The 26867-nt window shown below is 50.4% G+C and overlaps 1 protein-coding gene across 1 annotated transcript in view; it reads left to right on the forward strand.

The window, feature by feature from the left end:
- UIMC1 (ubiquitin interaction motif containing 1) overlaps window positions 1–26867 on the forward strand; it is a 33301-nt gene that overhangs the window by 5634 nt on the left and 800 nt on the right. Inside the window, 9 exon segments of the mRNA XM_042893324.1 lie at window positions 4131–4221; window positions 8366–8490; window positions 8794–9945; window positions 13194–13258; window positions 15101–15189; window positions 16065–16144; window positions 19272–19431; window positions 24010–24088; window positions 25596–25716. Of these exon segments, the coding sequence (XP_042749258.1) occupies window positions 4131–4221; window positions 8366–8490; window positions 8794–9945; window positions 13194–13258; window positions 15101–15189; window positions 16065–16144; window positions 19272–19431; window positions 24010–24088; window positions 25596–25716 (1962 nt within the window).

A 26867-nucleotide genomic window follows, 5' to 3' on the forward strand; every position in this document is an offset into this window, starting at 1 on the left:
TGCTTCTCTGAGAGCACAGACGTGGCAAGTGAACAAAGTCATTCCTGTCTCCCCTGACTGTCAAATCCTATGGGTGCCAAAAGACGGGTCGTTCACTTGCACCCAAGCACACAACATTCCTAGCAGTGCCCAACAGAGCTTTCTATGAGCATGGCAAGTCCCTTTTGCCCCATGACCCCCCCAGCTGGTTGTTGTTTCCCCTGGGATTTGCTGAGATGTGGTTGTCACCCAGCTGGAGGGGCAGGGACAAGTGCAGAGCGTAGCCAGAGGCCCAGTCACTGTGCAGATCCTGTCAGTGGATCTGCAGATGCTAAAATCCTGCTGATCCACTGTGGGACCTCGCAGGGGGCTCGTGTAAAGGTGGCTTAAACCATTTCTTCTGGATGGATCCTTTGTGAGCTTTGCTTGCACTCGTAGCATTCACTTGAAGTCTCATAGGCTCTTTCTGCCAGATCTGCCATCCATCAGCTCCGCAGCCTTTGGGGAACGTGACAGTGCCGGCTCGTTCTGCATGGCATCCAGTGCCTGCCTCCCCACAGGCACTGAACATCCCTCTGTCTGAGTATTCCTGCTTGAAGATGCTCAGAGTCTGAGGAAATACCGGCATTTCTTGATGTTCTGGGTCAGATGATGTTTTTGGGAGATAGAGGGAGAGCAGTGTTTGGCACTGCCTGGACTAGCTGGTCACTGAAAAGCCCTCTTTTCTTCCCCGGCCTCCCGCTGTGTGTCAGAAACCACATCTGGCAGGAGGCTGCTCGTGTCTCCTTGTTCCACGCTCGGCTTCCAGCAGGTTTGTTCTAATGAGCTGAAAGACAGAGCAGAACCAAAACAGATTCTGAACTGAAGTCAGAGACTAATAAAGTAGGGTGTGATATTAATTTCAGCAGCAGCCTTGGCTAGAACCAAACATGGCACTTCCAACGTCTAATTAGCTTTTAAAAATAAATGAGTCTGGTTTTCATCTGCGTATTTCCCATGTAGGATGCACGGCGTTTGGCTGTGCCCTATTGTTAGATGGTCCCAACTGCTATTGAGCAGCAAAATGAAGCAGACCTTTTGACTCTGTATTCTGCTTCTCCTGTAGCCTTTCCTTCCCTGAGTCAATAGAAGCTGATTTCTGTGGTTGATGATGTGGATTCAAGGGAGCAGGATGTGGGAGTCTGGCGAGTCTCTTCCATTTATGGGCTTTTAGAAGCAAGCAGAGCTGTGTCTGTTTCTGCTGGTGGAGCTGGGTTCTCCTAAGCATGTGCAAAAGCATCTTAAAATGGGAATTTGATTTCCTGCTGTCTGTTGAAACCAAGCAGGTTAAAAAACAAGGGAGAAGAATAGCAGCTGCCATCCACCAAGTGTGTGGGGAGCTTTGGAAACCCATTTTTTCCTTGATCTGTGTACACTGCTGACAGTGAAATTGCTCATAAGAGAGCGTCATAAATTAGACCGCGGAGCCTGACGTGCAGAAAGAGAATTTGGATTCCTTCTGGCCATTGCACTTTAAATTGGCGGTGAGGGAGAGGCGCTCTCCAGGCTGGCACTGAGCAGAGGTGTGCGGCTCCTACCTCACCTCAGCTGTAATAATTAGTTTCCCCTGGAAGTTGTGTGTCGGAGATGACCTTGTAACTAAGAGTACTGGGGGCAGTCTGGGAATATTTTAATTGATTAAGATTATTTTTGGACTAGCGGTCTTATTAGAAAGGCAGTTGGTTGAGTGGCCCCCTGAGTTCCTATTATCCTTGTAGACAGATGAGCATTAAAAGGTTGGGTCAGGAGGAGCAAGCCCTGTTGCCTTCCTGTGATTCCTTGGCCCCTTCATTTCCTAGCATCCATGCCCACGTTTATGCAGAGCGCTGCGGGGCCTGCGGGGCTCTCTCCCAGCAGAGGTACAAACACCCATAAATCCTAATTAAAAGGCACGTTCTATTTTCTGGTTTTAAAAATAAAAAAGATTTAAGAATTCTTGGAATTGAGGTACGTGTGTGTGTGTATGTTTTGGCCCATCAGGATTAATTGGATTTGCTTCAGCAGTTCTCCGTGGCCGTTCAGTAGAACGCTGCTGAGCAATTTAAACATCTCGCTCAGATGTATGAGGTTGGTACAACACGTGTCCTGCAATCATTTTGCTCCTGCCACTGCTGCAGATGCCAGTGTTGCTCAGGTCCCAGCACAGGGAACAGAAGCACGTACTGGGGACGCCCAGGACGTGGGCACACCGTGACCCCAACAGCTTGGGAGGTGCCTGAGCCCAGCGCTGCCCTGCAGTGCGTGCTGTAAATGTGCACTGACCAGTGGTGAGTTTGGTGTGCTCGTAAATCACGTCAGTGCCCTGCAAGAGAGCTGCAGATGAGAGTCAGGTTGACCTTCCGGCAAGAGCAAGAGTGATGAGGGAATATTGATGCCTGGAGAGGAGAGCTGGGGATTGGCAGAGCCTGCAAGGATTACATTGCCCCAGAATTTGCAGCATCAGTTTAGCACCATTAGACAAGTGGAGGGAGAGGAGGAAAGCTTTTGCTTTTCTTCCTCCAGCGTGTGCTCCTTGCTGTAATCCCACTTCCTGAGGGGTGAGCTGCCCACAGGGGCACCTCAGAAATGGAGAACAAAACCCAAGCTTGGCTGGGGACTGGAAGGAGCCTGAAGAAACACCTTTAACATGAGCAGGAGTGTGCTGCTGTCTTACTATAAGCAGGCTCTGAAGTCGGTGGAGTGAGGAGTGAAGCAGGTATTAGGGGACATGAAAGCCGTGATGTATTAGGATTTCAGGAAACCACTTAATGGCACATCTTGCAAAACCTTACTTGGATAAATAATTCAATTTTGTCTGGATGGTAACGTTCCTGGATTGAAATCCTGCTAAAGAACTGTCAGCAAAGGCTGGTGATGAAGAGGAGAGAGGCTTGTTCTGGGGAGATGTAAAGCTGAGGCCGGGGGAATCAATACGAGGGCTGTGAGTGTTTTAACACCCTCATTAATGATCTGCGAGAAGGAGCAAGTGATGTATATACATTAATAAAATCTACAGATAGAGCTGAAGCTGAAGACATCTGAACAAAACTCAGTGCTGAGGTTTGATCCGAAGGACTCCACAGGTTACAAAACGTGGGCAGAAAGAGCTGCTGATACTGGGAAACGAGCAGAGCCTCCCTTTGCAGGAAAGCACTGCCCCACTATGAAGCCCCGAAGGTGGCGTGAGCAGAAGTGTGGGGCAATTTGCTGTAGGTCTCACGGACAGCAACACCCAAATGAGGCTGCAGGCGGAGTTGTGCGAAGTCCCTTCCTGGTCAGGCGTGGGTGTCTGCCTAAAATGCTGTGTTTGATTCTAATCCTACCTGATTTAGAGAGACAAATTGGAAAGGGTCCAGGGCCAGCCTTCGGTGATGTGTACGCCCTCACTTAAGCTGTTAGGACAGCAACTTGCATAAATGTGTGCCAATTAAGCCTGTGACCATTCTTGTTGCAGTCAGCGTGCTTAAAGCAGCATGGGCTGGAGTTGTTCTCATGGGTGATGTTGCTGGAGGCCACTTGACTGCAGATTTCTGAAGTATTCAAGCTTCAAAAATGACACAATCGTGGCAGTTCTCAGGGCGCTGTGATGACAGAATGGCACCAGAACTAAATGCAGCTGGCTTCTGCCCTCGGGATGCATTTGGGGGGTCCCCAGAAATGGCTGGGATTCTGTTTTTGGCCACCGACAGTCATTTGGGCTGAATACTGGTGGGCTGAGCACTGGGAGCTGAATGGCAGCAGACAGCCCTGGCTCACAGGTATGAGGTATTCACTCACAGAAGGGTTTTGTTTCTCCATTTTGGGTGCTTGTGAATGCTGAAGTTTTGGCGAGGCCAAACACATTCTCTCTAAAATCATAGGCAGCAGGTGCAGAGCTTGGTGGTGACTGGCACGGAGTCTATTGTCTCTCCTACTTCTCTGTTTATGTCAGTCTGTAACTCTTTTTTGCTCATTATGCTCATCACACTGCTTTTAATAGTTACAGAATGTGCTTGAATTATGTTTGAAATTCAAATTTCACACAGATAGCGGCTTGTTCTTGAACCAGTGCTTGTGTCAGAGTGGTGGGGGGAGGGAGCTGGTAGTATTTCCTACATATTGGATGCGCTCACCATATTTTTTTTCCGTTACAGCAGGAGTCAAAGGAAGACAGCGGATTGCAAACGAAAAGAGCAAAACAGCAGCTGGATAGAACGAAGTTTGCTGCTAAAAGAAAAATTGCACGTAGGTCTTGAGCGTGGGGCTGGGGAAGCAGACTGGTGCTGAGCAGCTTCTGCTGTTTGTGTTTGAGATTATTTCCCTCGCAGAAAGGCTTTGAAGTGGCTTGGGACACACAGCTTCCTGTCTTAAGGGTAGAATCTGCCTTCTGAATGTTGCTTGCTTGCACCCCAGTGCTTCCAAAATAACTGTTCAAGATTGTCTGTACCTCACCAGGCTTTGAGATCAGTTCTGATCCAAACCTGATCCAAAAGCCCCTTCAGACACATTTGGACTTTCCCGTTCAGACCCTTCTGCTGTAAACTGTAGCATGGGGCATCCAGCCATGCTGGCCACTGTGGCAGGGGTGTGAAGAACAAGCGGTTTGTTGTACGTCACTTTGCTGTTACATAAAGCATTGGTGCACCCACATCAACAGTGCTGTATGCAGTTCTGCCCTCTGCTTCTCAAGGACGAGGAGAGGACATCCAGGGAGAAGCCGCTTGGGTCATCACAGAGTGGAGACGTGGGCCTGGGACTCCTCAGCACAGAGAGTGAATGGCTGCGGTGTGGGATCAGTCTGCATCAGGAAGCAGTGCAGAAGCTGAGCGCAGAGCTGTTGTTTACCAGCTCTGGCAGCCAGGGTGCACTCAGTGGAAATAGCAGGAGAGAGGTTTAAAATGGGTGAAGGCAAGTAATGCTTCACACAGCGTGCAGTGATCTCCTGGAACTGCTTGTCACGGGAGGTTGTAGAGAGGTCAGCATCAACAGCTTTAATGAGGGATTAAATGCATTCATGGACAACGGGTCTATAAACAGACTCTAGAGGGAATGGGCTGGAATGTTCCTGCTAGCATCTCTCGCAGACTGGTTGTCAGTGCTGTGGGTACACAAGCAGAAGGAGTGCTGTCAGCTGTCTGCGTGGCACTGTTGGTTACAGCCACCGTGCAAGGCAGGCTGCTGCTCTGCCCCAGCCCATGGGCTCACGTTGCTGTGCTCTGCAGGGTGGCCGTCCAGCCGGCATGTTCAACTCAGACAAGTTAAATTCAGACCGCTTTAAAATGAGAGAGAGGTTGTCTGCTGCGAAACACAGAGCAATTGCTGAGCAAAATGGAGCCCGCCGGTGCTCTGCGAGCGGCAGCAGTTGGGCTCATCAGCCCTCAGAGGGCTTGTGCGAATTAAATTGTTTTTAATAGAGGCCTGAGGCCATGGCAGGGAACAGCCTGGCTCTTGGTGGGAGCTGACTTCCGCTGTGTGAGCCTGGCACGGGAGGGGTGGAGAAGGGCTGAGCTCTTTTCTTCCGCTTTCTCCTCAAAGAAGCAGCACGCAAAGCTCTGCCCCTGTGTCACAGGGGACTTGTGCTGCATTTCTAGGTGCTGGAACTCTTGATGTAGGTCTTCCTCTTTCCTTGGCGGGTGCCAATGCGGGGCAAGGCTTTGGTGCAGCACAGGGAGGCGGCGTGCGTGCGGTGCTGGCTCGCTTCCCTCCTTTATCGCAAGCTGTAATTGGGCTTTTGGTGTTTGCCTCTAGGCAAATTAAGATTCGAAATAGTAATTATTTTTTCTCGGGGTCTTTAAGTGAATCCTTTGAGGTGTGAGGCGAATCGGTCTTTTGTAACCATTTGGTGCTTCTGGGTAGAGAAAATACTTTTTCCTCCAAACTGGAAAATTGCAGATATTTGCAGGCTCTGGTTATGAAGCGTGTCCTCCCATCTTCGCTTTGTTGTGGTTTTATTCGTTGTAACCTAAAGCCATAACTAACATCTAGCTGTGACGTTTCATCCCGACGGGATCAATGGGAGTACAAAGACGTGAAGAAGGCTCCCTCTGCCCTGCCGGGTGTCGCTGCTTTAAAGCACGCTTCCATGTTTTCACTGTAATTGCACTTCGGGTCTGTGGAAATACCGAGATCCTGCATTTCCATTATTTTTGAGTAAATCTCTTATTAGTAAGTGTTAGAGCTAAAACTAGCGGGGTTTTGCATCTAATTCACTTTGCAAATGTCAAAATGGAACATAAATCGCTTAGCAAATTGCCGTATTAGCATTTAAAAAGGCTCTGAAATGCTTTAATTTGTTTAGGGCTGTGATGTCTTAAAAACAGCCTCCCCCTGACCCTCCCTCCCTAGGACAGCATCCAGTGGCCTCCAGCAGCCTCCATTGGCCTCCAATGGCCTACAGCAGCCTCTGGGAACCAAAGTAAGCTCCAAGCCCCTGCTGCTTACTCCCAAAGCAGTACTTGCATGTGCCAGGCAGAGGCCACAGTGCTCTGAATCTCTGATCTGCTGCCGTGATGACCCCGGTAACCCACCTCCAGTTGGTAGAACACGGAGACGCCGGGCCGTGGCACACAGTCCTGCCCCAGGCTGTGGGACGAGGAGCACGTTGGCTCTCTGGCAGCCTTTCTGTAGCCACCAGCACGCCAGGTGGAATTCAACTCAAGCATTCCCCGTCCCTAGAGCACCTACTCAATTGGAACGTGAACCAAGTGCGTTTTGTTTGTCGCTGGTTTCTGTGCCAGAGGCAGCATTTGTCTGGCACGTTCCCTGTCCCCAGAGGGGAAATTGCTGTGCCAGGGAGGGAGAGGAAAACAAAATGTACAGTAGTAACTCGCCAAAAAATGTTTCTTTACACTGAGCTTCATGGCTGTTGATAGCCCGAACGGGAGAACACTTAGGCCCCCGTTTTAATTTAAGCACGTGGGAAGTCTCGTGTTGTGGGAACGATCACGTGCACCAGTTCCCTTCCACATGTCAGAACGAGCAGGGTCTGGCCTAATTGCCGTGATGGTTTGGGCAGGAAGCAAGTCATGCACTGGCTGAATGCTTGGGAGGTGTTGGTATTGTGAAGAGCTGCCGCGGGGACAGGAGCCTTCTCGTACCCTGGGCTGTTGTGTGCCTGCCTTAAAGCAAGCGTGTTTTTCCCTGGTCCCTGCTGGCTGGAACGCTGCAGAGTGACTTTGTCCAAGGACAAAAGATCCCCACGAGCCCTGTGTGTGCTGTTGTCTGCCTTCGCCTCAACCGCTGCCTTAATTCTTCAAGAAATTATTAAAGAGAAATTACGGGTCCAAACCTAAGTGCTGCTTTAGTAGGACATGTGAGGAAATCTAACGGCTGGGAATCAGAGCAGCCAAAAAATGCTGCAAGGTGCATGTTTTAGAGCTCTCGGAGCCCATCAGAGAGCGAGGCTCTCGGTTTGTGCGTGAGATGGCTGTGCAGGATTCTGCCTGAAGGAGGGAGTGGGTTTTGAAGGAGATCTGTCAGTCTGCTGTGAGTGTGAAGATGCATTTTTCAGCTCCTGAGAGTGCTGTTGAGTTGTTTTCCACTCTGCGCTCTGTTCTGCAGGCATCGTATATTTTGAGCGTAGTGAAAGCGTTGGATTGAATCTAAGTAAATAAGTGTTTTCCAAAGTAAGTAGCCACTTTGTTTCAAAAGAGCCAGTCTCAGCTTCTGGTTTGCCCTGAATGAGGAATATTTCGGGAAGAAATTTTCTGCTGGAATAGCAGTTACGACTGTAGGAAACCTGTTTCCCATGCATGACTGACTCAGTGATGCAGTGGAGGAATGATGTGAGCAGAAGGGGGATGTATGCATGTAAAAGATCCTTCGTAATACCGCCGAGCAAGTAACATTATCCTCCATGGAGCTTTCCACCTGCGGCTTGGGGTGAGCAGCGTGAGGCTCTTTTGCTCTTGGTTAGGTCCCCTGTGGCACTGCAGACATCTTTGTGTCAGAAGACAGCGAGACATGCTATTTGCCTGGAAATAAAGTGCATTAAGGAGGATGTTCTCTTTATCCTGCCTTACTCCCGACTCTATCCTGTGTAAAATGAGCACGGTTTGGCAATCTTTATTCTCCGTCCTTTCTCACGCATTCTGTAGCTCTAGAATATGTTGTTTGGTGAAGGTGGTAAGGCATTCCCTTAATATACCCAAGGAGTCAGAGTTCAGACTGCTATAGAAACCTTAACTGGGGTTCCTGACTTGTGTTTCTTGTTCTGTTTATTGTTGCTGATGCCTTTCCAGGAAAGCTGAGGTTTGTCTGCTTTGCTCTGCATTCCTCCTGGGGAGGTGGGACTCTGTGGACGTCTCTCCACAGAGATGTTGGATAAATGTAGGGTGTTTGCATACACCTACGGCTGTGACGTGACTTTGTCCTTTTTTTCCTACTGTAGAGATGACTGAAGAGGAACAGTTTGCACTGGCCCTGAAAATGAGTGAGCAAGAAGCCAGACAAGTGAACTGTCAGGAAGAGGAGGAAGAGGAACTCTTGAGGAAGGCCATTGCTGAGAGCCTAAATGTAAGTGTGCTTCTGTGAAGAGGCTTACTGCAGTTCTTCAGCAGCGTCTCCTTCTGTGTTTGCTTTGCCACGCTGCACAAAAGAAGACTTTACTGGATGCCTTGCAGTTTCCAGCAGGAGCTGGAAGCAGAGCAGTCACAGTGTAGATGTTCTGTGCCATTCCTAGTGAGTGGCACATGAAGTTTCCTGTTTTGGGGTAGCTGATTTGACCTGGGGATGCAGCGCACAGGTTTCTGCAGTCTGTTCTTGCTGTGCCCTGCTGATGGAACGCACCTCACAGAGAATCAACCTCTTGTCTTTCAGAGCTGTCAGCCCTTGGATTCCTCCAGTGCAACCCCGCAGTTGTCTGTGGAAGTGCTGGACGCACAAGGCCAAAGCCACCCCGCTGAGCAAGAGGGCTGTGGGATCCTGGGAGGCCTGGCGCCTTGCCCTGACACCCCTCGCTCCAAGGGCAGCTCCCACTCACAGAGCAGCAGAGCTGATGGGAGTGGACAGATGGATGTTGCCCGGAGCCCCCTGGTAGTGTTGAGGAGGTTAAGCCAGGAAATCGTTGAAAGCTCACTAGTATCCAGCATAATCGTGTCTCCGGGGAAGAGCCAGCCTCTGACAAGGTCAAGTGAAAAGTCTTCCTCGCCACCTAAGAATGATTCTAGTAACATATTACCCAGCACCCTGAGAGAGGACCTCATCTCTCTGAGTCCCACCTTTGGCAGGGTTCCTTCAGGTTCCTGGCGGCTGACACCTCGCAGACTGTTCACAGGCTCCTCCGGCCCTTCCAAAGCAGCAGACCACGAACCACAAGAGCAGCCCCTGCCCAGCTCTGGCCATTCTGTGGGAGAAGCCAGTGCTGGGAGCTCAGCCCAGCTCTTGAAGAGCTGTACCACAGAGCAGGGTGGCAGCCCCAGGATGAGTGGTGCTGGGGCAGATACTAAGCACACCCAAAAATCCAGGCATGCTGCCACGGTCTGTGTTACCACAGAGCAAGCAGAGCAAAACGAGATGTCCGACTCTTCTGAGCTTTGCATGCTGAACGTGGCAGAGGAGAAGCACAAGGAGGAGGTGAGAGACACGGTGCACTATTACTGGGGAATCCCATTCTGCCCCAAAGGGGTGGACCCCAACCAGTACACCAGTGTCATCTTGTGTCAGCTGGAGGTTTACCAGAAAAGCTTGAAGCAGGCTCAGAGGCGGCTATTGCATAAGAAGGAGTTTGGTAGCCCAATTGTGCCCAGTTTGTCCTTAAGCCAAAATGAGCTCGAGAAAGGAGAGCAGATAAGCAGAGAGAATGGGGTTGCTGATGGCACAGAAGATGGAGATCCAGGCACTCAGAAGGAGTGTGAGAGCATCACCTGGCTCCTCCCTTCAAAGAAGAGGGAGGCAGAAAGTCCAGGGCACAATGTGGAAGAGGAGAAGAACTCTACTTGTGATGATGAACCAACCACGAGCTACTGCCAGGTAAGAGCTCTGCTGAGCAGCCCTGGAGCAGCCATGTCTTCCCTCCATTTTAGGGTTCAGTCCCTTCTGCAAAGCCAGCACTGCTGATAAGTGCTCCTTCTACATTTAGAGGCTTCCTCCCTAACCATGCAGCTTACTGTGAGAGAGAGAGAGAGGAGAAGGCTGCAGGCTGATTGGCAGCACGCATTGGTCGGGCCATCATGCAGCCTGGCAGCTGTCCATCGCTGCACCACTGAGATAAAGACTTCCAGCTGACACTTTCCTCTCCAAGGGGTGTAGCCAGGCAGGGCATCAGAAGAGTGAGCTCAGAGACAGCATGTGCCACCGACAGTAAGCCAGTTAGGGACCTGCGGCCGTATGGAGAGCTTTTTGTGCCTTTGTGGCTTTTGTCCTTGCAGTGCAGCCTTCCCTTTTCCATCCACGTGTCCATTTGCGTCCGCGTGCCTTCACCCTGCAGGTGCTCTTTCCCCTCGTGGTCCTGCAGCTGGCTGCAGCTGGGAGATGCTGGCTGTGCCGTGCTGCACGTGTGTGCTGCCTGCCCAGGGTGCTGTGTCACAGCAGCACTGCTCGCTGTCCTTGTCACCGTGGCCGGGCACCTTCTCCCCACGCCTGCTTGTTGGGGCTGCTAGACGCTAGGTGTCAGCCTCTGTCTCCGTCAGGGCTCTCGTTGGAGCGGAAGGCAGCTTTCTGTCACTGCTAAGTTTAAACAGATTGCAAGTCAGATGAAGTATTTATTACTGCTGTATTTTAGGTTTGTGTCAGCCTTTTCCAACCCTCATTTTTCATAATGACTTCACTCCCGGATCATTGTATAACTTTATCTTCTCTACGACTGAAGCCTCGACTCTGTTGTTCCTGTTTTCAAGTGTATTTGATCATTTACCCTGGTGTTAGAAAGATACTTAACTTGTTTTGTGATATTTATATTCTGTCTTGTAATATTGAACACTTAAGAAAAACGTCATGTCTGCATTTTCTGGTTGCAGAAAAAGTGCAGAGCAGTCTGTGCTGAAAAGTGACTTTCCATGACAGTGTTTTGGCTGAGGCTTAGCAGATACGGATTGAAGCAAGCCTTAGAGGTGACCTGCAGAGGAAAGAAGCCGACTTGTGCCCTCTTCTGTTTCGTTTGGATAGATAAAAAGCCCTTAAGATTAACTGCTTTTTTTCATCCATGTCTTTTCCTTTTTCTCTGGAAGGTCGGGGTGCCTGCAGGTCTGTGCACATGTGCACCAAAGCCCTCAAGAAGCAGCAGCAGCTGGTGGGGGGCACGAATTTTGAATCGCTAGTGTAAACTGTGGGGTATATATATATTTATTTTTTTGTTATGATCTATTTAGTGCTAATGCCTAATTAATTCTTGGGGAGAAAACAGGTTTTAGTGGTGCTGAGTGGGAACTCGTAATGTACTCATCCTGACCACAAGAGCTCTCTCAGAGAGCTCTCAGTGTATGCAGATTTGGTCTTCCTGGTATTTGTGAGGTGAAAAACCAAGAGGAGGAGTGAGCTTTGAAATAGCAGCCCAAGCCCCAAATTTCCCAGCTTTTTATTTACTTGGGAGAAAATAATTTCTAAATACCCTTTCATCTGCCTTATCAGTCCGAGCCTGCGAGGCTGCTCCCTTCTCCCTTCGCCTCTCTGCACAGTCACATGCTGAGGCCAGTGCAGGTGATTTACTTGCAAGATCGATATGTTTGATGTTTGCTTGTGCCTCGCCTCCATTTTTTTCCCTCTATCAAATCCAGTTCCACCGGCAGTGACAAAGCAGGGACACAGGGCAGCACTGACCCCTGCTGCAAGAGATGCTGGGGACCCTCCAGTGCCACCGGGGTTTGCTTTGCTGGGGGGACAGTGGGAGGATTTGGGGTGTGCGGGAGTTGGAAACATCCGTGGGGGCTCCCAGCTGCCCTTGGAAAGCCCCGTGCCTCGTGCCAGAGGAATGAGGGTGCAGAAGAGCTGCAGTGAGAGCCTGCCACCGAGTCAGCTCTGCACAGCATGGGTCATTGCTGGAAGGTCCCATCTCCGGGAAGCAGCCCTAGCAGTCCCAGTGCCAAGCACACGTTCCTTCATAGCTTTTCAAATAAGGTCAGGGGCCTCTTGGTCTTTTGGCAGATTCAGAGGAAAATGACCCAGTTCTGTAGAGTTAGAATCTGGCGACCTGAATTAGTGCCATACCTTAAAACATACGTACCACGCAAAACAGCCGCGTGACGCAGTGTTGTGATCAAGGCAGAGGCATTTTTAAGATATCTGCAGTTCAGCAGATAAATAAATAAAAATAAAGGAGGAGCTGTTGGTGTTTTATGTTAATGATGAGTTAGGCTGTGAAGAAATAAGAACAGTGTAGATAAAACAGAGGGAAATCTGGCAAGAAGCTCTGTTTTGGGACTGGAGCTGATGGAAGTTGAAATCTATGGCAGTAATCAGGCTCTGAGAGGAAGGGGGAGAAAAATCCTTTGGATTTCTTTGAGAAATGGCATGAGAAATCACAGGCCTGACAGCACGGGCTGCTAATAAAGCGTTGTAATTCCATCTGATTAGAGAATGGCAAGTGTAATATGTACACTGAAGGAGAATAAAGGGATCTGGGTAATGACTGGCGTGCTAGCCTGACCTCAGCAGTGCACAAGGCTTTTGAACAAATTTTGAAGGAAAGAATAAGTGGAGTCATAGAGGTAAATGAAAAATGGGATGAAATGCACGTGGCTTTACAGGCTGTAGATTGTGCAGGTTAATCTGTTCCCTCTCTTTGATAGGACAGCTGATTTCCAAGCCAAGAAAAATGCAGCAGATCTTATCGGCACGAATTTCAGAAAAGTACTTCTGGTGGTCAAACATCGGCTGTATGTGTTGATCAGGTCACCCAAACTCAGGCAAATAGATGTTAAGCTGCAGCAGGTGAGGGCTGCTGGAGGACACAAAGCCCTGGGTTGTGTAGCTCAGCACAAATGGAGATGTAGAAGGGCTGTGATTGCTGCCAACTTCGGACACGGGGAGCAGCAGGGGCTGGGAGGTGATGGGCAGGGTTGGCCTGGGAATGGATGGACACAGGCTGTCCAGAGCACATCTGCCAAGTGTTATTGCAGAGTGAAGGGAGAAAGGGAGTCAAAAGCTGACTAGTTCAGGATAGATACTTACTATTTCTGGAAGAAAACCCATGCCACAGACAGAACTTGGTGACCCAGCAGAGCCTGTCCAGCCCCGTTAGCTGTGTGCATTGCTTTGTATAATATCAGAATTTTCCTTTTCAGGCCTCCCAGGTGCCGTCCACAGAGGGTGTGCGTGGAGATGGGGAGCCCATGCAAACTGCACAGAGGTGAGGAAGGGTAATTTGGCACATAGGGTCTGTGGGCTCGCTCTGTAGATGTGGGTTCATCCTTTCTCCTGGAGCAGTTCGAAGCATGGGCTCGCTGAAGCCAGCCTGGCAGCAGCAGGCCTTGCTGAAAGGGCTGCTACAGCTGCTGCTCTTACATCCCTGCAACTACACGGCTCTGGAGCTCTGTGTGAGAGGAGAGGCACAGCTGGGGAGAAGAGATCACTCACTGTTTTTACTGTATAAAACGTGCAAGTGCATCCTTGTACAAGCGAGATCTTACTGTACAAGTAAGAGGACTTGATCCTTACCCTCTGCGGCTAATTTGACATGGTACAGTAAAGCTGGAGAGACGGGTAGATGAGCTAAAGGTGAGTTAGAGCAGTGCAGTCACGTGGGCTGTCTGAAGGCACATATGCAGCACAGTGAATGGTTTACTGGATTCTGTGTGTATTTTTATATTCTTGCTGTACTGCTGAAGAGGAAAGCAGGGAGGAGGAAGCCAGACGGCACTGCCTATCAGCCAAAGATAGAGTGCAGTGCTCCAGAAAAGCCACTTCAGCAGATGACAGGTGTGGGACAAGTCAACATGATTTTCCTCACATTTAAGTCTAGCCTTTTTTTTTTTCCCCTTCCTTCTTGTGGGATGCAGCACAGCAGCGAAGGCTGTGAGAGAGGAAGGTCGAGTGGGAGAGGATACAAGGAGTAATTTGCAGGAGAGGGTAGATGGTCTTATGGTTCTTCTATTTGCTGGGTTTCATAATTTCAGAACGGTCATCTTCCCTTAGATCTGGCAGTATTGGCCAAATAGTTGGTATCAATCTGCAGAGTAGGAAACCCTCTGCTTCCTGTAGGCCATTTGGCCTGATTGTTCAGTGCTGTGTGCAGAGCATGGTAGATTGGGGCTTTAATAAATGATTATAGGCTTTGTTACTGGGGGATAGTTGGTGTAGCAAGAAATGCGGTTTGACTTCAAATTGATCAGCCCATTTCATAAATGTCATAGCAAGTTGTGTTGTGTGAGTCCTTTTGAAGTGAGCCCTGATGTTAGACACAGAGTAAAACACGCTCAGCCTGGATTCATAACAAATGCTCTGAGATGCTTTATTTAGAGAGAAAAGCCACTTGTGATTTCCTATCAGAATTTTGTTATTTATCATAAATCAGCGGTGGCTGTTCTCTCCTCTCTGAGGCCTGTGGTTGAGCTTAATAAATCTTCTGTTTGTCAGGATGGGGATTCATGTTTTTAAAGTGTGCTCTTGCATACTTGATCAGACTAATCAGGAAGCCATACAAAATGCTGAGAGTGTCAGCATGGGTGCCAGACTCGCTCAGCAATGCCGGCCTGCTCCAGAAAGACATTGTGTTGTGCTGGTGGGAAAAAAACAGTGGAGAAGGTTAAAGGGAGAGGGACAGCATGCTGCAGGGAGCTGCCGTGCTGGTGCAGCTTTGCTGCAGGGAAGCCCAGTGTTGTGCTGCATCTCTGTGCCTTTCCCCCTCAGGATTCCCTTCCTCAGAGGGTCAGACAGCCCAGTGCTGATACCTGCACAGCCCCCAGAGCTAAGAGCAGAAAGAGTCAGGAAGGTCCTGCAGCTGTGAGCAGGTATGCTCACTGTTGATCCTTTATGTCTTCTTATCAAGGACCTCTCTAAGCCAAAAAAGTTCTTCTAGTGGTTTGGTTAAGCAGCATTTCATACCAGTATTCTCCTGTTATCTTGATCATTTCTGGCTATCAAATAATGACCACCTGCAAATGACAGAGCTGTGTGAGCTGTGCAAGGCAGGCAGGTGTGTGCTGTCACTCTGATGGATGGGAGATTTATATTACATTCCTGTTTTGAGCAGCATCTGCACGTTGACCCCGCTTGGCAGTAAGAGGAGCCCAGACATTGCCAGAGAAAACTCTGCAGAAGAAGAGATCTCTGTTTGCCCAGGTGAGAGGCACTTGGGAATGTTCTGAGTTTTGAACTGAAGATTTTACACTTATAAAATTCAGGGAAAAAGGGAGAACTTTCAAGTTGTTCGAATCAAACAAAATTTCCTTTCCAGCAGTGTTTATCTGGGCTGGAATTATCCAGGTAAGATCCCCTGGTTTTGGACCCTTTTCCACTAAGGCAGCATCCCAGGTCTGTGCACAGGGGTGGCTACGTGCTGGCTGCTGGATAGGCACAAGAGATTCCCAAGTGCCAGGTGTGCTCTCTGCAATGCTATCCATAAATTGTCACGTTTTTCACTGTCAATATATGTAAAGCATGACAGTTGAAATAATTTCTGTCGTGAATTAATTAAACCTGTGTGGGGCCAAATCTTTTTTTCCCTCCTTGAGCTCTCCTATCGTGTTTGAGATTTTCCAGTTCAGAGCTTTAGGGGAAGGAGCTCACAAAGAGCCTGCTCCTTCTGATGAGCAGCTGTGTGGAGGTCATAGCAGCCGTGCTTGGAGGCATGTTTTGTTGCTAAGGAAAACATGGAGGTCTGAAGACCGCAGGATGGGAGCTCTGTTTGCCTTGCTTCTCAGATAGAGCCGTGTACTGTTCTTGCATTGTCTCTATCCCAGCAAGCATCCCACGTGCTTTCCCTGTGCCTGGTCTCACTCCCCATGAAGCTGCAAAGCTGCAGTGGCTTTGTCCTCACACCGTTGTGCTGTGACTCTTAACCCCTCATCCAACTGTGTTGTTGCACGTTGTCTGATAACATTTGTGAGAAGTCTAAAGAATATTTTGAAGCTGTGAAATGCCTAAGTTGCAACAACAAATGAGAAGAAGGTTTGGGGGCCGCAAACCTGTGCTGACATGGAGCTGTCTTTCTGCAGAGACCCAGCCGAGTCCATCGGAAAGCATTGAGCCGGAGAGGGAAGAGCTTCCCTCGGTCAGCAAAGATGCACCCATGCAGGTAAAGAGCCTGGAGCTGGGGAAGCGTTCTGTTTCCAGTGGTGCTTTCTTCAGCTGGGCTGTGCTAGCACTTCCCCCTGGTAGCCGGGTGCATGGATTTGGGTGGCATCCTTGTAAACACTTCCCACTTCCTCTGCTGCTTCATAGTTCCGATCCCTTTGGCTAGGGGCTGTGCTCAGCTGCATCTGGAGCCTTTCAGCCTTGTAGCTGGAGAGTTGTTATAAATTCCAGTTTGTTCTTGTATGCTGCACCAACTGCTGTGCTGAAGGACGTTGTCACTGCGAACAGCAGCACTGTTGCTTGTCTAGGGTCAGAGGAGTAGTGCTGTGGGGGTCAGGATTGCAGAGGGATCCCAGGAGCTGTGAGAGGGGTCCCAGTAAATCTCAGCCACCCATATTATGGCACATTTTGCCCTGTTACAGTCCTCTGTATGACATTGTCGTCTAAAGACCCTCTCCAAGAGGTTGGGATAAAGACAACAAAGAGGTGTTGAGGGCTGCTGGTGGTTTACAGTCCAGTGAGAATGAGCTGAGCCCCAGAATCCTGATTTATATGCAGTGATAGCTCCCAGCAGCAGTAAGCCAGCGGCAGGGCCATTCTCTTACCTCCCAATCCAGATGTGCGCTGTTGTGTGGCTGCTTTCCCTGTGTTGTCACACCTGTGCAGCAATTGCCTTGCAGCTGTCACTGTAGCGACATCTGACTTCAGTTCCTGCTTTTGATAAAACTCCGTTTGTCTATTAATTTAGAGAGTGATATCAAAGGGGTTGCCAAGTACTCCTCTGGCAGGGTACATGAATACAGAATCATACAGCTCTTGACAAGAGGATTCATTTGTGGAAAGCTCACTCTGGAAACCTGCAGCTTGTACAGTGCATCTGCAGCTCCCGTGTCTCATTGTCACAGGCCTCTTAATAAACCAGGTTCTGCTCTCGTGTGCCTTTCATTCTGCAGGTATCTCAGAGCACTGCTCAGTCAATTAGAGACTGCAGCAGTCCTGTGCACAGATCCTCAGCCCCCAGGGCACAGTCGTGACCCATTTGGCTGCGGCAGGGCATTAACCTGTCCCTGCTGCTTTGCAGAGCGTGCCCCTGGGTCTTACACCTTCACCTGGACAGCTGCTGGGCACGAAGCGAGCAGCACGGCGCTTCCCAGGGATTGTCACGGCGTGGTCGTTGGCAGCAGGTACCAACCCTGGGCCTGCAGCCTTGCAGGGAAGCAGCCATCGCATGGATCAGCAGTTAGTGTGAAGCAAGCATTGGACCGTGGGGACGGAGCTCTTCGTCACAGCTGCTGAGCCAGGGCACGGGAGCCTTGTTCCTGAGCTGAGCCTCCAGCATCGCTCTTGGCTGGCTGCTGGCTGCTGGCTGCAAGCACTGTGTCCTATGGGCAATTTTCTCTGCTAAAGAGGAGAGGCTCTGCAGTCCAGGTTTTCCAGGCTGTCACCGCAAGGTTTTGTACACGCGGATTTGGGGCTCTGGTGTCCTGTGTTACAGAACGTTGCATTTCCATTTAAAATTAGTGATTTACCACCGAACGTAGGTGGGCAGGGTGTGTGGAATCAGTGATCTCCTCAGACATTTAAAAATGGCAGCTAGCAGGAGCAGCGTCTGCTGCTTTTCCCATCACTTTTTTTGCTGCGTTGTCAGACCAGAATAACGCAGGTTTGATCTGATCATTCATAGTTGACACATCCTGCTTTTTATGACTCCTCTTTGTAACGCGCCACGGTGAGGACTTCACAGGATGTAGTGACACTGAGAAGTGAGAGCAGGGTACAAACGCTAATGCTGCGAGTGATGCGCTGCAACAGCTTGCGTTTGGCTGGAGGGATTCTGATGGCAACTCCTCCGTAGAAATCTGGTGCTGAGTCTCCCTGGAAATGAGTGCGTGGTTTCTGGGGTCAGTCCCATAGCCTGTCAGACAGCGTTGGGGAGAAATGAGTTTTCTGACTTGATTCTCAGTGTGACACCCTTGCACCGCTCCTCTGAGTCAACAAAGCCCCGTCCTTCCCTTTGGGACATAAAAATGAGGATGGATGCTCAGGATCAGACCCTCCTTTGCCAAAGCAGTGTTATGTGTGACAACGTGCTCCAGCAGCACCGAGCGTCTTGGCTGGCCCTGGTTGCTGCTTCCCTGAAATTACACCGCTGAAGGGATGCGGGCAGCAGTTTTACTGCATAGTGGCTGCATGTCTCTGCTTAGCCCCAAGAACAACCAGCTCTCCTTTATTATTTCCCTTCAGGTTTCTTCTACATGGTTAATACTGAAATATTTATTTTAATGGGGGGAAAAATGTCTCTTTCTTAAATAGGAAGAGATTTTGTAGCAAGCCTGATGAGGCAGAGATCTAATTGTGAGTGATATGGCAGCAGTCTGCTGTGTCTTGGAAACATGCACAGCGTAGGGAGCAGTCTGTGTCTCTGTGGGTGTGTAGCAGAGCACCTTTGCAGCTGTGTAACCAATGCAAAAAGACAGTGCTGGTAAGTGAGAGTGGCACCCAGCGAACGAACGCCAGTGGTGACATTTTGCCCTGGCAAAATGCCATTGTTAGCAGCGTTGTGTGACATGGGCTGCCCCTCTCCGTGCTCTGTTTCCCCTCTGATTGCTCCAGCAGTGTCCTCTGGAGGAGGTGGAGGAACACCCCGGGATCTGAGACCCTGCAGCTTCCTTTCATCCCAGAGGAGTGTTCCCAGACAGCGCAGCCCCTGTAGTGTGGATCATGTCCAGGAACTGATGAGCGCAAGTCAGGTGTTGAACTCCCGCTTTGCCCCATGAATTTCCCATCAGTTTCGCTTCTGAGCTTTCCTGATTAATGGAAGCCTTGCCATTTTTCAGCAGTAGTGTAGGTGATGTTTGCCTTAAGTGGTGTGCACGGCTGTGCAGGGAGGTGTCCCCGTGATTCAGCAGGACACACTGCCTTTGAAAGAAGAATTAGGTATTAGCAGCAGTTTACTCAGGCAGTGGTCTTATTTCTGACCTGTATATGAAGAAGAGAAAATAAAACTTTCCAAGAAAAAATGAGTTTATGGAAAGGTGAGCAGCTCCAGCTCTGCAGTTACCAGAAAAAAAAGAAAAGAAAAAGAAACACAGCTGTCTCTTTTCCCTCTGTCTTTTTCCCTTCTGTAGGCTGGTGGAGATGGCAGTGCTCTCTCTGAGGGCAGTGACACGGCTGCTGACCACGTTCCATGCCCACTGTGTGACCAAGGCTTCCCTGCTGCGGAGATCGAGCTGCACGCCATGTACTGCAATGGCATCGTGGGAGAGGAAGCTGCCACAGACAGCCCAGGTCTGCCATGTGCTGTGTCTGTGCCTCTGCTCTCTGTGCTGGTCCCCCCTTCCCTGCTGCTTGCAGCTAGGTGCTGAGTCCTGTTCCTCTCAGGGTATTTGTGTGTGATGTGGCAACTTAGGTTTGTCTGCCCTGCCTTGGTTCGTCTCCAGGCTGGTCAGGAGAATGTTGTTGGAGACTCTGGAGGTTTCTAGAGCCTTCCTCACAGAGATCTGTCTGATGTCTTTCATAAGTGGCCTCTTTGTTAGTCCTTTGGAAGATCTATAAGCCGATTATTGCACAAGTATGTAGCCCTGGCTACTTCACACAGTACTACCAAGACACATCTATTTCGTACTGTGAGAGGAGCTGCACAGAATTTGCCAGTGGTAGAAAATGGCACCTCCAGAGCCATTTGGGTGAGCATCCTTCAGGGCTCTCAAGAAATGAGAATGTTCTGTAATGCTCCAAGTGCAGCCTCTGCTGTGCAATGAGTCTGACATTTGCGTGTGCAAAAATGGCTTGTTCAGCAGGAAGGCATTGCAGGAAAGTTTTCCTCTTGTTCCTCCAAAATTGCAAAATGATAGCTATTGATTTGGGAGCTCAGTTTTTTCTCCTTCGTGTGAAGAGTGAGGCAGAGAAGTGTGGTCAGAATGCCCATATTAAATCCTCTTTGCAGCCTTCTCTGTGTCAGGTTTCCATAGCCAACCTTTGTAGAGCTTAACTGAACAAATACACCAGTTGGTTATCAATGTATTCAATAAGTTATGTTTTAGCTGCTGCTTGAAATGTAAAGTCTGTTAGCACAATGTCAGGTAATATCAAAGTGGTAGCTTGTAATAAGATTAACTTTTCAGGTTGTGAATATGTAATTTTCAGTTACATGCTGGGTTATTAAATACAGCCTAAATCTGTGATGTTTGAGCAATTTGAGCAAATCAGAGCTGATACAAGAACTGTAACATGTACATTCCTCTAGCAGGAAGAGGTTTCACCCTGTAATCTTAATGCAGAATTGATGTAGCTTTAAAATATGTGGTCCCTGTTACACAGAATCACTAGGGATGTGACAAGGGTCCTTTTAAGATAACACGAGCCAGAGTAGCAGCTGATGCTGTGCATGCTGAATCCTGGTGGGGAGTTCTCTCCGCAGGCACAAACCAGCTCCTAAAGCAAAGGGGCAAATCGTGAATTGTCACAGTTTGTCTCCCATCCTGATAAAGGTCTTATCTGCACTACAAAACGGAGCAGAGTTCTCAGTATGCCTTTCAGCAGAAGCATCTTTGGCCCCATGGTAAGCTGGTCCCAAGTGTGCCTGGATTGTGAGCGTATCCATTGATGCTGGGAATCCTGGCTGTGATCAGGAGAAGGCTTAGAACTTCTTGCCTGTGCAAGAGAATTTGTTCATTCCTTTGGTGTTGGCTTTCAGCAGGGCAGAGTTCAAGGCTGGCCTTTCCACTCTGCCCCCAGACTGGTCTCCCTGGGGATGATTGTAAGGGTGGCTATTTTGGAATTGCTCTGCTGCTATTCTGCCTTGTTCAGAACAATTCCCCCTGAAAGAAAACTAGTCTCAAATAATGGAGATCGTGGCCTACAATAATGGCTCTAAGCTGAGCAATGGTTCTGGGACGAAATCACAGGAATTTGGGTTTTCCATTGCCAGTTATTCTAATATTTTCACTGTACAGACCAAATTTACCAGCCATAATGCTTGTGTTGTTCGGGCCAAGGCTCTTCATGTGGTTTCCTGTGCTCTGAGCTGTGCACTTGAGCCTGGAGGAGAAAACAACACGGAGGAGAGGTACGATGATGCCTTTGGCTTGTAGGGCACCTCACTGCAGGTCCCAGTGACTAGACAGGGACAGGTGTAGGGAACCTGCTTGGGCAGGGGGGTTGGACTCGATGATCTCTGGAGGTCCCTTCCAACCCCTACAATTCTGTGATTCTGTGGTTCTGTGACAGACATCTCACAGAAAGGTTCCATTTGATGGACTGATCAGCAGGATTTGGGATGAACTCACAGGGGTTTAGCTCAGCAGAGGTGAGACAGTAGCTTGATGCATCTGTGCAGGGACAAAAGGACTGTGGTTCCAGAGCTGTCATGTTGGCACCTTTCACTAAGATAACATTCAGTGGTAAAGGTAATGCATGGGGGGGGGGGGGGCGGGAAGAAAATCTTTCAGTGTTTTGTATAAGGAGGCCAGCACAGGCTGCTGGTATTTAAGGAGAGGCTTTCCAATGAGGTAGCTGGGCAAGAGGGGCTACGGTTCCTTCCCTTACAGATGTCCGTGGTTGTCCTGGCTGGGTGCCCAGACCACCACACACCTGGGCAGTACGAAAATCTCATCATGAGTTTCCATTTTCTTGTGGTCAAAAAAGGAAGGGCCTGCTGTTGCTTTAGCCGTGGCATTGGGCCGAGGAAGGCTCACATCCCAGGTTTCCAGCTCAGTGACTGCTGCTAATTCCAAGTGAATGAGTGAAGCGGCGGAAGCGTTGTTCCAGCTCCTTCCTGCAGCCAGCTGAAGGGCTTACATGTGTGAGAGGATCTCCACGGAGCTGCCGAGCCCGTTGCCTGCCGCTGCCCTGCATGAAGCTGACGGTTTCCCTCTGGATGTGAGCCTTGGATGGTACTGAGCACATCAAACACACTGTTCCCACCGTCCTCCGCTGATGCACTCCCATCTTCCCAGTTCCCACGCGAGCCTGGGAAAATGAGAATTTGGTCTATTCCTTCTTCCCCAAGCCCCAGTACAACCTGGTGCAGCTGTCAATCTTCAGAGCAACAGCAGCAGCAGTGCCGGTGCAGTTAAAAACCTCATGACGTTAATAAAGTGGCACTGATACAAAGAGCAGTGGAGTGGATGCAGAGAAAAGCTTCACCACTTCTTAAAGACAAGATGCCGGCAATCCTGCCACTGCTGGGTCCCACACGTAAAGCAGTGTGGCTGGTAGGGAGAGCAGGGGAAGGAGGCTGGTGTGTGCTGGCAGGGCTGTCCTCACCAGCGCTCCCAGGGATGCAGACAGTGGGGGCCAGCCCTGCTGTGCCTCCAGAGCCGCTGGCACCGCTGTCCCCATTCTCTGCCCCACGCTTCTGTCAGCATCACAGCTGGGGGTCCTCCCCGGGCATCTGCAAGCTGGTCCCAGAGATCTCTAATGGGCCCATTATGCCAGATGTGTTCACTGCTTTTGAAAGAAAATAGAACTGATTAACACCTGAGCTAGTGCACGAGGCTCCCGAAATGGTGCTAAAGGAATATTAACAAGTGCATGCTGCTTCAGAGAGCAGCTTTCAGCACGCTGTCAAATGCATGTCGGTGGGGCTGTGGGCATGCTGGGTGGCTGGGGGCTAGCTGTGGCCATCAGTCCTCCTCATCAGGCTGCCACTTCGAATCTGGGCCAGGCCAAGTCAATGAGCCTGTGAGAAATGAGCTGCTGGAATCAGCCGTCGCCCATGAGACAGTGCCCGCAGCCCAGGAATGATTTGGAAAGGGAATTTTGCTAAAACTCTGAAGGATTTCCTTTGTGCTGCACAAAATTTTGTGCCTTCCCATCTTTATCACAGCTGATGAGCCAACAATCGCAGCTTTGCCTTGCCTGTAGCTTGGACTCTGCCCTCTCCGATTGCACACAGTGTGGCAGGCGATTTTCCTGGGCGGTGCAGCAGCTCCGTGCATTGCTCCTGTGTCCCACGACAGCTGCTGTGGAGCTGGAGTCTCGGATGTCCCTGGTGGAGCAAGCTAAGCTGTCTGATGTGCTCCCTAAGGATCTTTGCTGGTGGTGTGTCAACAGAGATATGCTGAGAGGAAGTCAGCTGAAAGAGACAACATTTAGACATGCTCCCTGCAAATGCCCAGAGAGCAGGTTTGGAAGGGCTGCTCGGACGTGTGAAAGGAGCAGAAACTGTCAGACCTGCTGTCAGTGTGCTGGTGGGGCTGGGGTCTCTCTGGCCACCTACAGATCCTTGTGGGTCCCCTCCAACTTGGGGCGTTCTGTGATTCTCTGGTTCTTCCCTGCAGCCATTGGAGAGCAGCACCGGTGCGACTCTTCATGGAGAGCTGTGTGCAGGCAGTCTAAAGATCCCCTCTGTTTTGCATGGGAAAGGAGGACTGATGGCCTGCAGGGCTGAATGTTGTAAACTTCCCTTCCCAGCAAGACTTCCTCCTCCTACCCAACCTGCAGGCTGGTGCCCCTGCGCTCTCCCTATGGCAGGAAGGGATTTGCTTTGGCAGTGAGCAGTGCAGCCATGCTGGAGCAGTGGTGCATCTCCTCTCCCAGGCTGTTGTGCTGCTGTGTGTCAACTTTAAAATGACCGTGAGCTGTGTGCTGTTGGGTCAGCAGTTTCTGTCAGAGGACAGGTTGGACTGTGACACGGCATGCTGTCTTCCAAGGCCTGGAAGATGACTTCTTACATATCCCTGTGAAAACTGTCCAGCTGCCCCTTGGCTGGAAGGAAGACCTGCCCATCCCAGTCCAGTAGTTGTCTCGCTTTGCATCGCTCAACTGCAGTGCTGAGTGAAAGAGATTGAAAGGTGCTGTGTTTGGACATCCTGCAGGGTGGCTGGGGATGGATGGCAGTAACCATTTCTGTTTTGCTTCCAGTGCTCACTCGGGGTCGGAGAGAGTCACAGAGTAAAGCTGCAGGTGGTGAAAGCAGCCAGACGTCCTCAGGTTCTGACAAGTAAGTAGGTATGCTGCTCCTCCAACGTTGTTTCTGTGCCCCAGTTCTGCCTTGTCCCTGCAGAAATGTCTTTGTCCCCGTGTAAATGCTGGCCTTGTCGTGTTATCTCCCTAAGAAACTGCCTTTGCTCAGTGCTTCTTGTCGCAGTGCTATATATGTTTATATCAAAACAAAAGAAATTTGCTGTTCTCAGATTGTTTATTTTGGCAATAATTTCCTTCCAGCCACTGCACGGTGGGTCAGGGTGCGTGGTCTCTGACCGTTGTGGGGGAGCTGCAGTTAAAATGCTGCCAACTCAGCTGGTTTCTTATGGGGGATTGGAGCTCAGTAACCCTGAGAAAAGAGGAGGCCGGGACGGGGAGGCTGTCAACATGGCACCTGTAGTGATATTCTTAATTAAATTAGACTTTCAGAATAGCAGTGGCTTTGTTTAATCTCTTCCCATGCAGCCCCTCCTCCTGCCACCCACACAAAGCATCATAAGAGAGGATCTGACAGTAAAATCCCTGCTATGGAAGCAATTTTGCTGTTACAAACAGTGGATGGCAACATCACTAATGGAATTAGGCTAATTATAGAGAGGACAGCTTCTGTTTAGACACATTATCTGGGTAATCAGCACTGACTGGAAAGAAAATATGGGAGAAGTACTGCAGAGTTTTGCTCGATGGGGGCTCTCCATATGCATTTTGGAGCCTGGAGTGAGTTTTACTGGGAGAGAGCTGCTTATCAAACTGAACACGATGCTGCTGGGGCTGCTCCTTGGGGCTCCTGGTCCATTCCTGAGCAGCACCGCAGGTGGATGCACTCCTGAAGAACCAGTGCTCTTTTCTGCATGGCATGGTCCCCTCTTGAGAGCTGGCGTGGAAGTGCTCGTAGCTGTGTAAATCCAAGCCTGACCTCCATCTCCTTTCACCCAGGCTGATTTTCTCCCTAGGCACACTCGGTTTTCCTGAGCCTGGGCATCTTCTGCACAAATGAGGGGGTTTGAGGAGCACGATGCAAGAGAGAGGGCACCTGTGCCAACCTGCAGCAGGAGTGTGTGCTATGGCATGTTGGAAAATGGAGACAGTGCAGAGAAGGACTTGATTTACTAGTCAGACAAGTTCATCCAGCCCTGGTAACATGTCTCTCTGATTTAACACACTCGGTTTGCTTTTCAGGCAGAATTTACCTCCCTTTTGCAAAGCCCTCGCACTTCATTTCTGTGGATTTTGACAGGGTGCTTTATGTCTGGGGAGAAATCAGCAGTGTTGGAGATAGTTAGATGAGCAGATTTGATTACCGTCCCGCTGCTGCAGCAGCAGGATGCAGAGGAGCAGGCAGGGAAAACCGATAATCACTCAGTCTTTGTGATTGGTGCCGGCCTGACCCCACTGAGCCAGCCCCGATCTGGTGACACATCTTTCAGTGGCGCGGTCCAGGAGGAGGAAAGTCACTGCTGGTGGCTGGGAGCCCAGCGCAGGGTGAATCCTAATGCGGTGCTCTGTCCTTTCCTGCCTGGCAGGTGTGAGAAGTGCTACCTCTGTAAGTCACTGGTGCCACTGCTGCAATATCAGAGGCATGTGGACAGCTGCCTCCAGGCTGCTAGGCAAGCTCAGGGAACCAGGAGGCTGCGAAGCACCAAGGTGAGGGGCAACCCTGCAGACTGTCTCCTTTGCTTTGCACTGGGTTTGGGGCCGGGTTGCCAGCAGAAGCCGTGTCCCTGGTCCCAGGGGTGAGCTAATCCAGCGGAGCTGCCAGCAAGCTCTCCAGCAGGCAGCCAGCCAGCCAGCCCCGCTGCCAGCAGCCACGGTCCTGCAGCCTTCCTCAGCTGAATAGAGACACCGTGGAGGGCAGTGTCAGAGTGACGGGTGTATCTGTCGTGATCCCCTTCCATGGGGAAGGCTTTGGAGACAAAGTGGGAAGAGCCACTCGGTGTCTGGAGCATCTCAGGAGAGCTGCAGGGAGGTGTGCTGGGGGTGGAGCAGGAGCCCTGCAGGCAGCAGCTGGCGTGTGGTCCCTCACCAGGTGTTGGTCCCCACTGTGCCGGCTTGTGGCAGCCCCTAGGGAGGGTCCTTGCAGCCTTCCCACTGGTTCCTGCCGGCAAATCCCTCACACAGCAGCTTTGCCTGCACTCAGAAATGTGATTCTCAGCATGAAGATGCAACATGATGTCTTAGTTTCGTATAATCCCTTAAATCCATCACAGGCCTGAGCCCTTTGGGGATTCAGATGCAAATGATGAGATTTCTGGTTGATGATTTTGGCTGGGATACAGCCAAGCACTGTGTGGCTTAGAGAACTGTTGTGGCATGGCTGCCCGTGCATGTGACCGGCTCTGGGAGCTGTTTGACTCCATCCCTGTGCCCTGTGGCCACCTGGAGCGTGGGGCTCCTGCCCATGGCCACTGGGGATGGTGCCAGTTCCAGAGGCCCTTGGAGACAGCTTGGCAAGGCTCTGGGTCCCCTGTGACTCTGCCCTGTGCTGAGGTGGGAGTTGAGTGAGAAACAGATCACACTATGGGAGAGCTTCCTGGTGGCAGCACTGGGCTTGCAGGTTCCTGCCACAGCCCATTCTGGTGTGCACAGCTCCAGCCCAGCAGCGAGGATGTCAGTGCCCTCTGGGGCAGGGAGCAGTCAGGAGAGGGGACTTTGCTGGGCCAGCAGGGCTGAAGTGCCCTTAGGAGCGCTTAGGAGTGCCCTTCTGTGCACTGCTCATCTGGCTGTGGCTCTGCCCTTTTACAGGGCTCTGCTTTGTTAACCAACGCCTGCCTTATGGCAGGGCTGCCCCGTGGTCT

This window comes from Lagopus leucura, unplaced genomic scaffold (genome assembly GCF_019238085.1).
Source record: "Lagopus leucura isolate 7727_CA_CO unplaced genomic scaffold, USGS_WTPT01 105-21_obj-0_obj, whole genome shotgun sequence".
In the NCBI taxonomy this organism is placed as follows: Eukaryota; Metazoa; Chordata; class Aves; order Galliformes; family Phasianidae; genus Lagopus; species Lagopus leucura.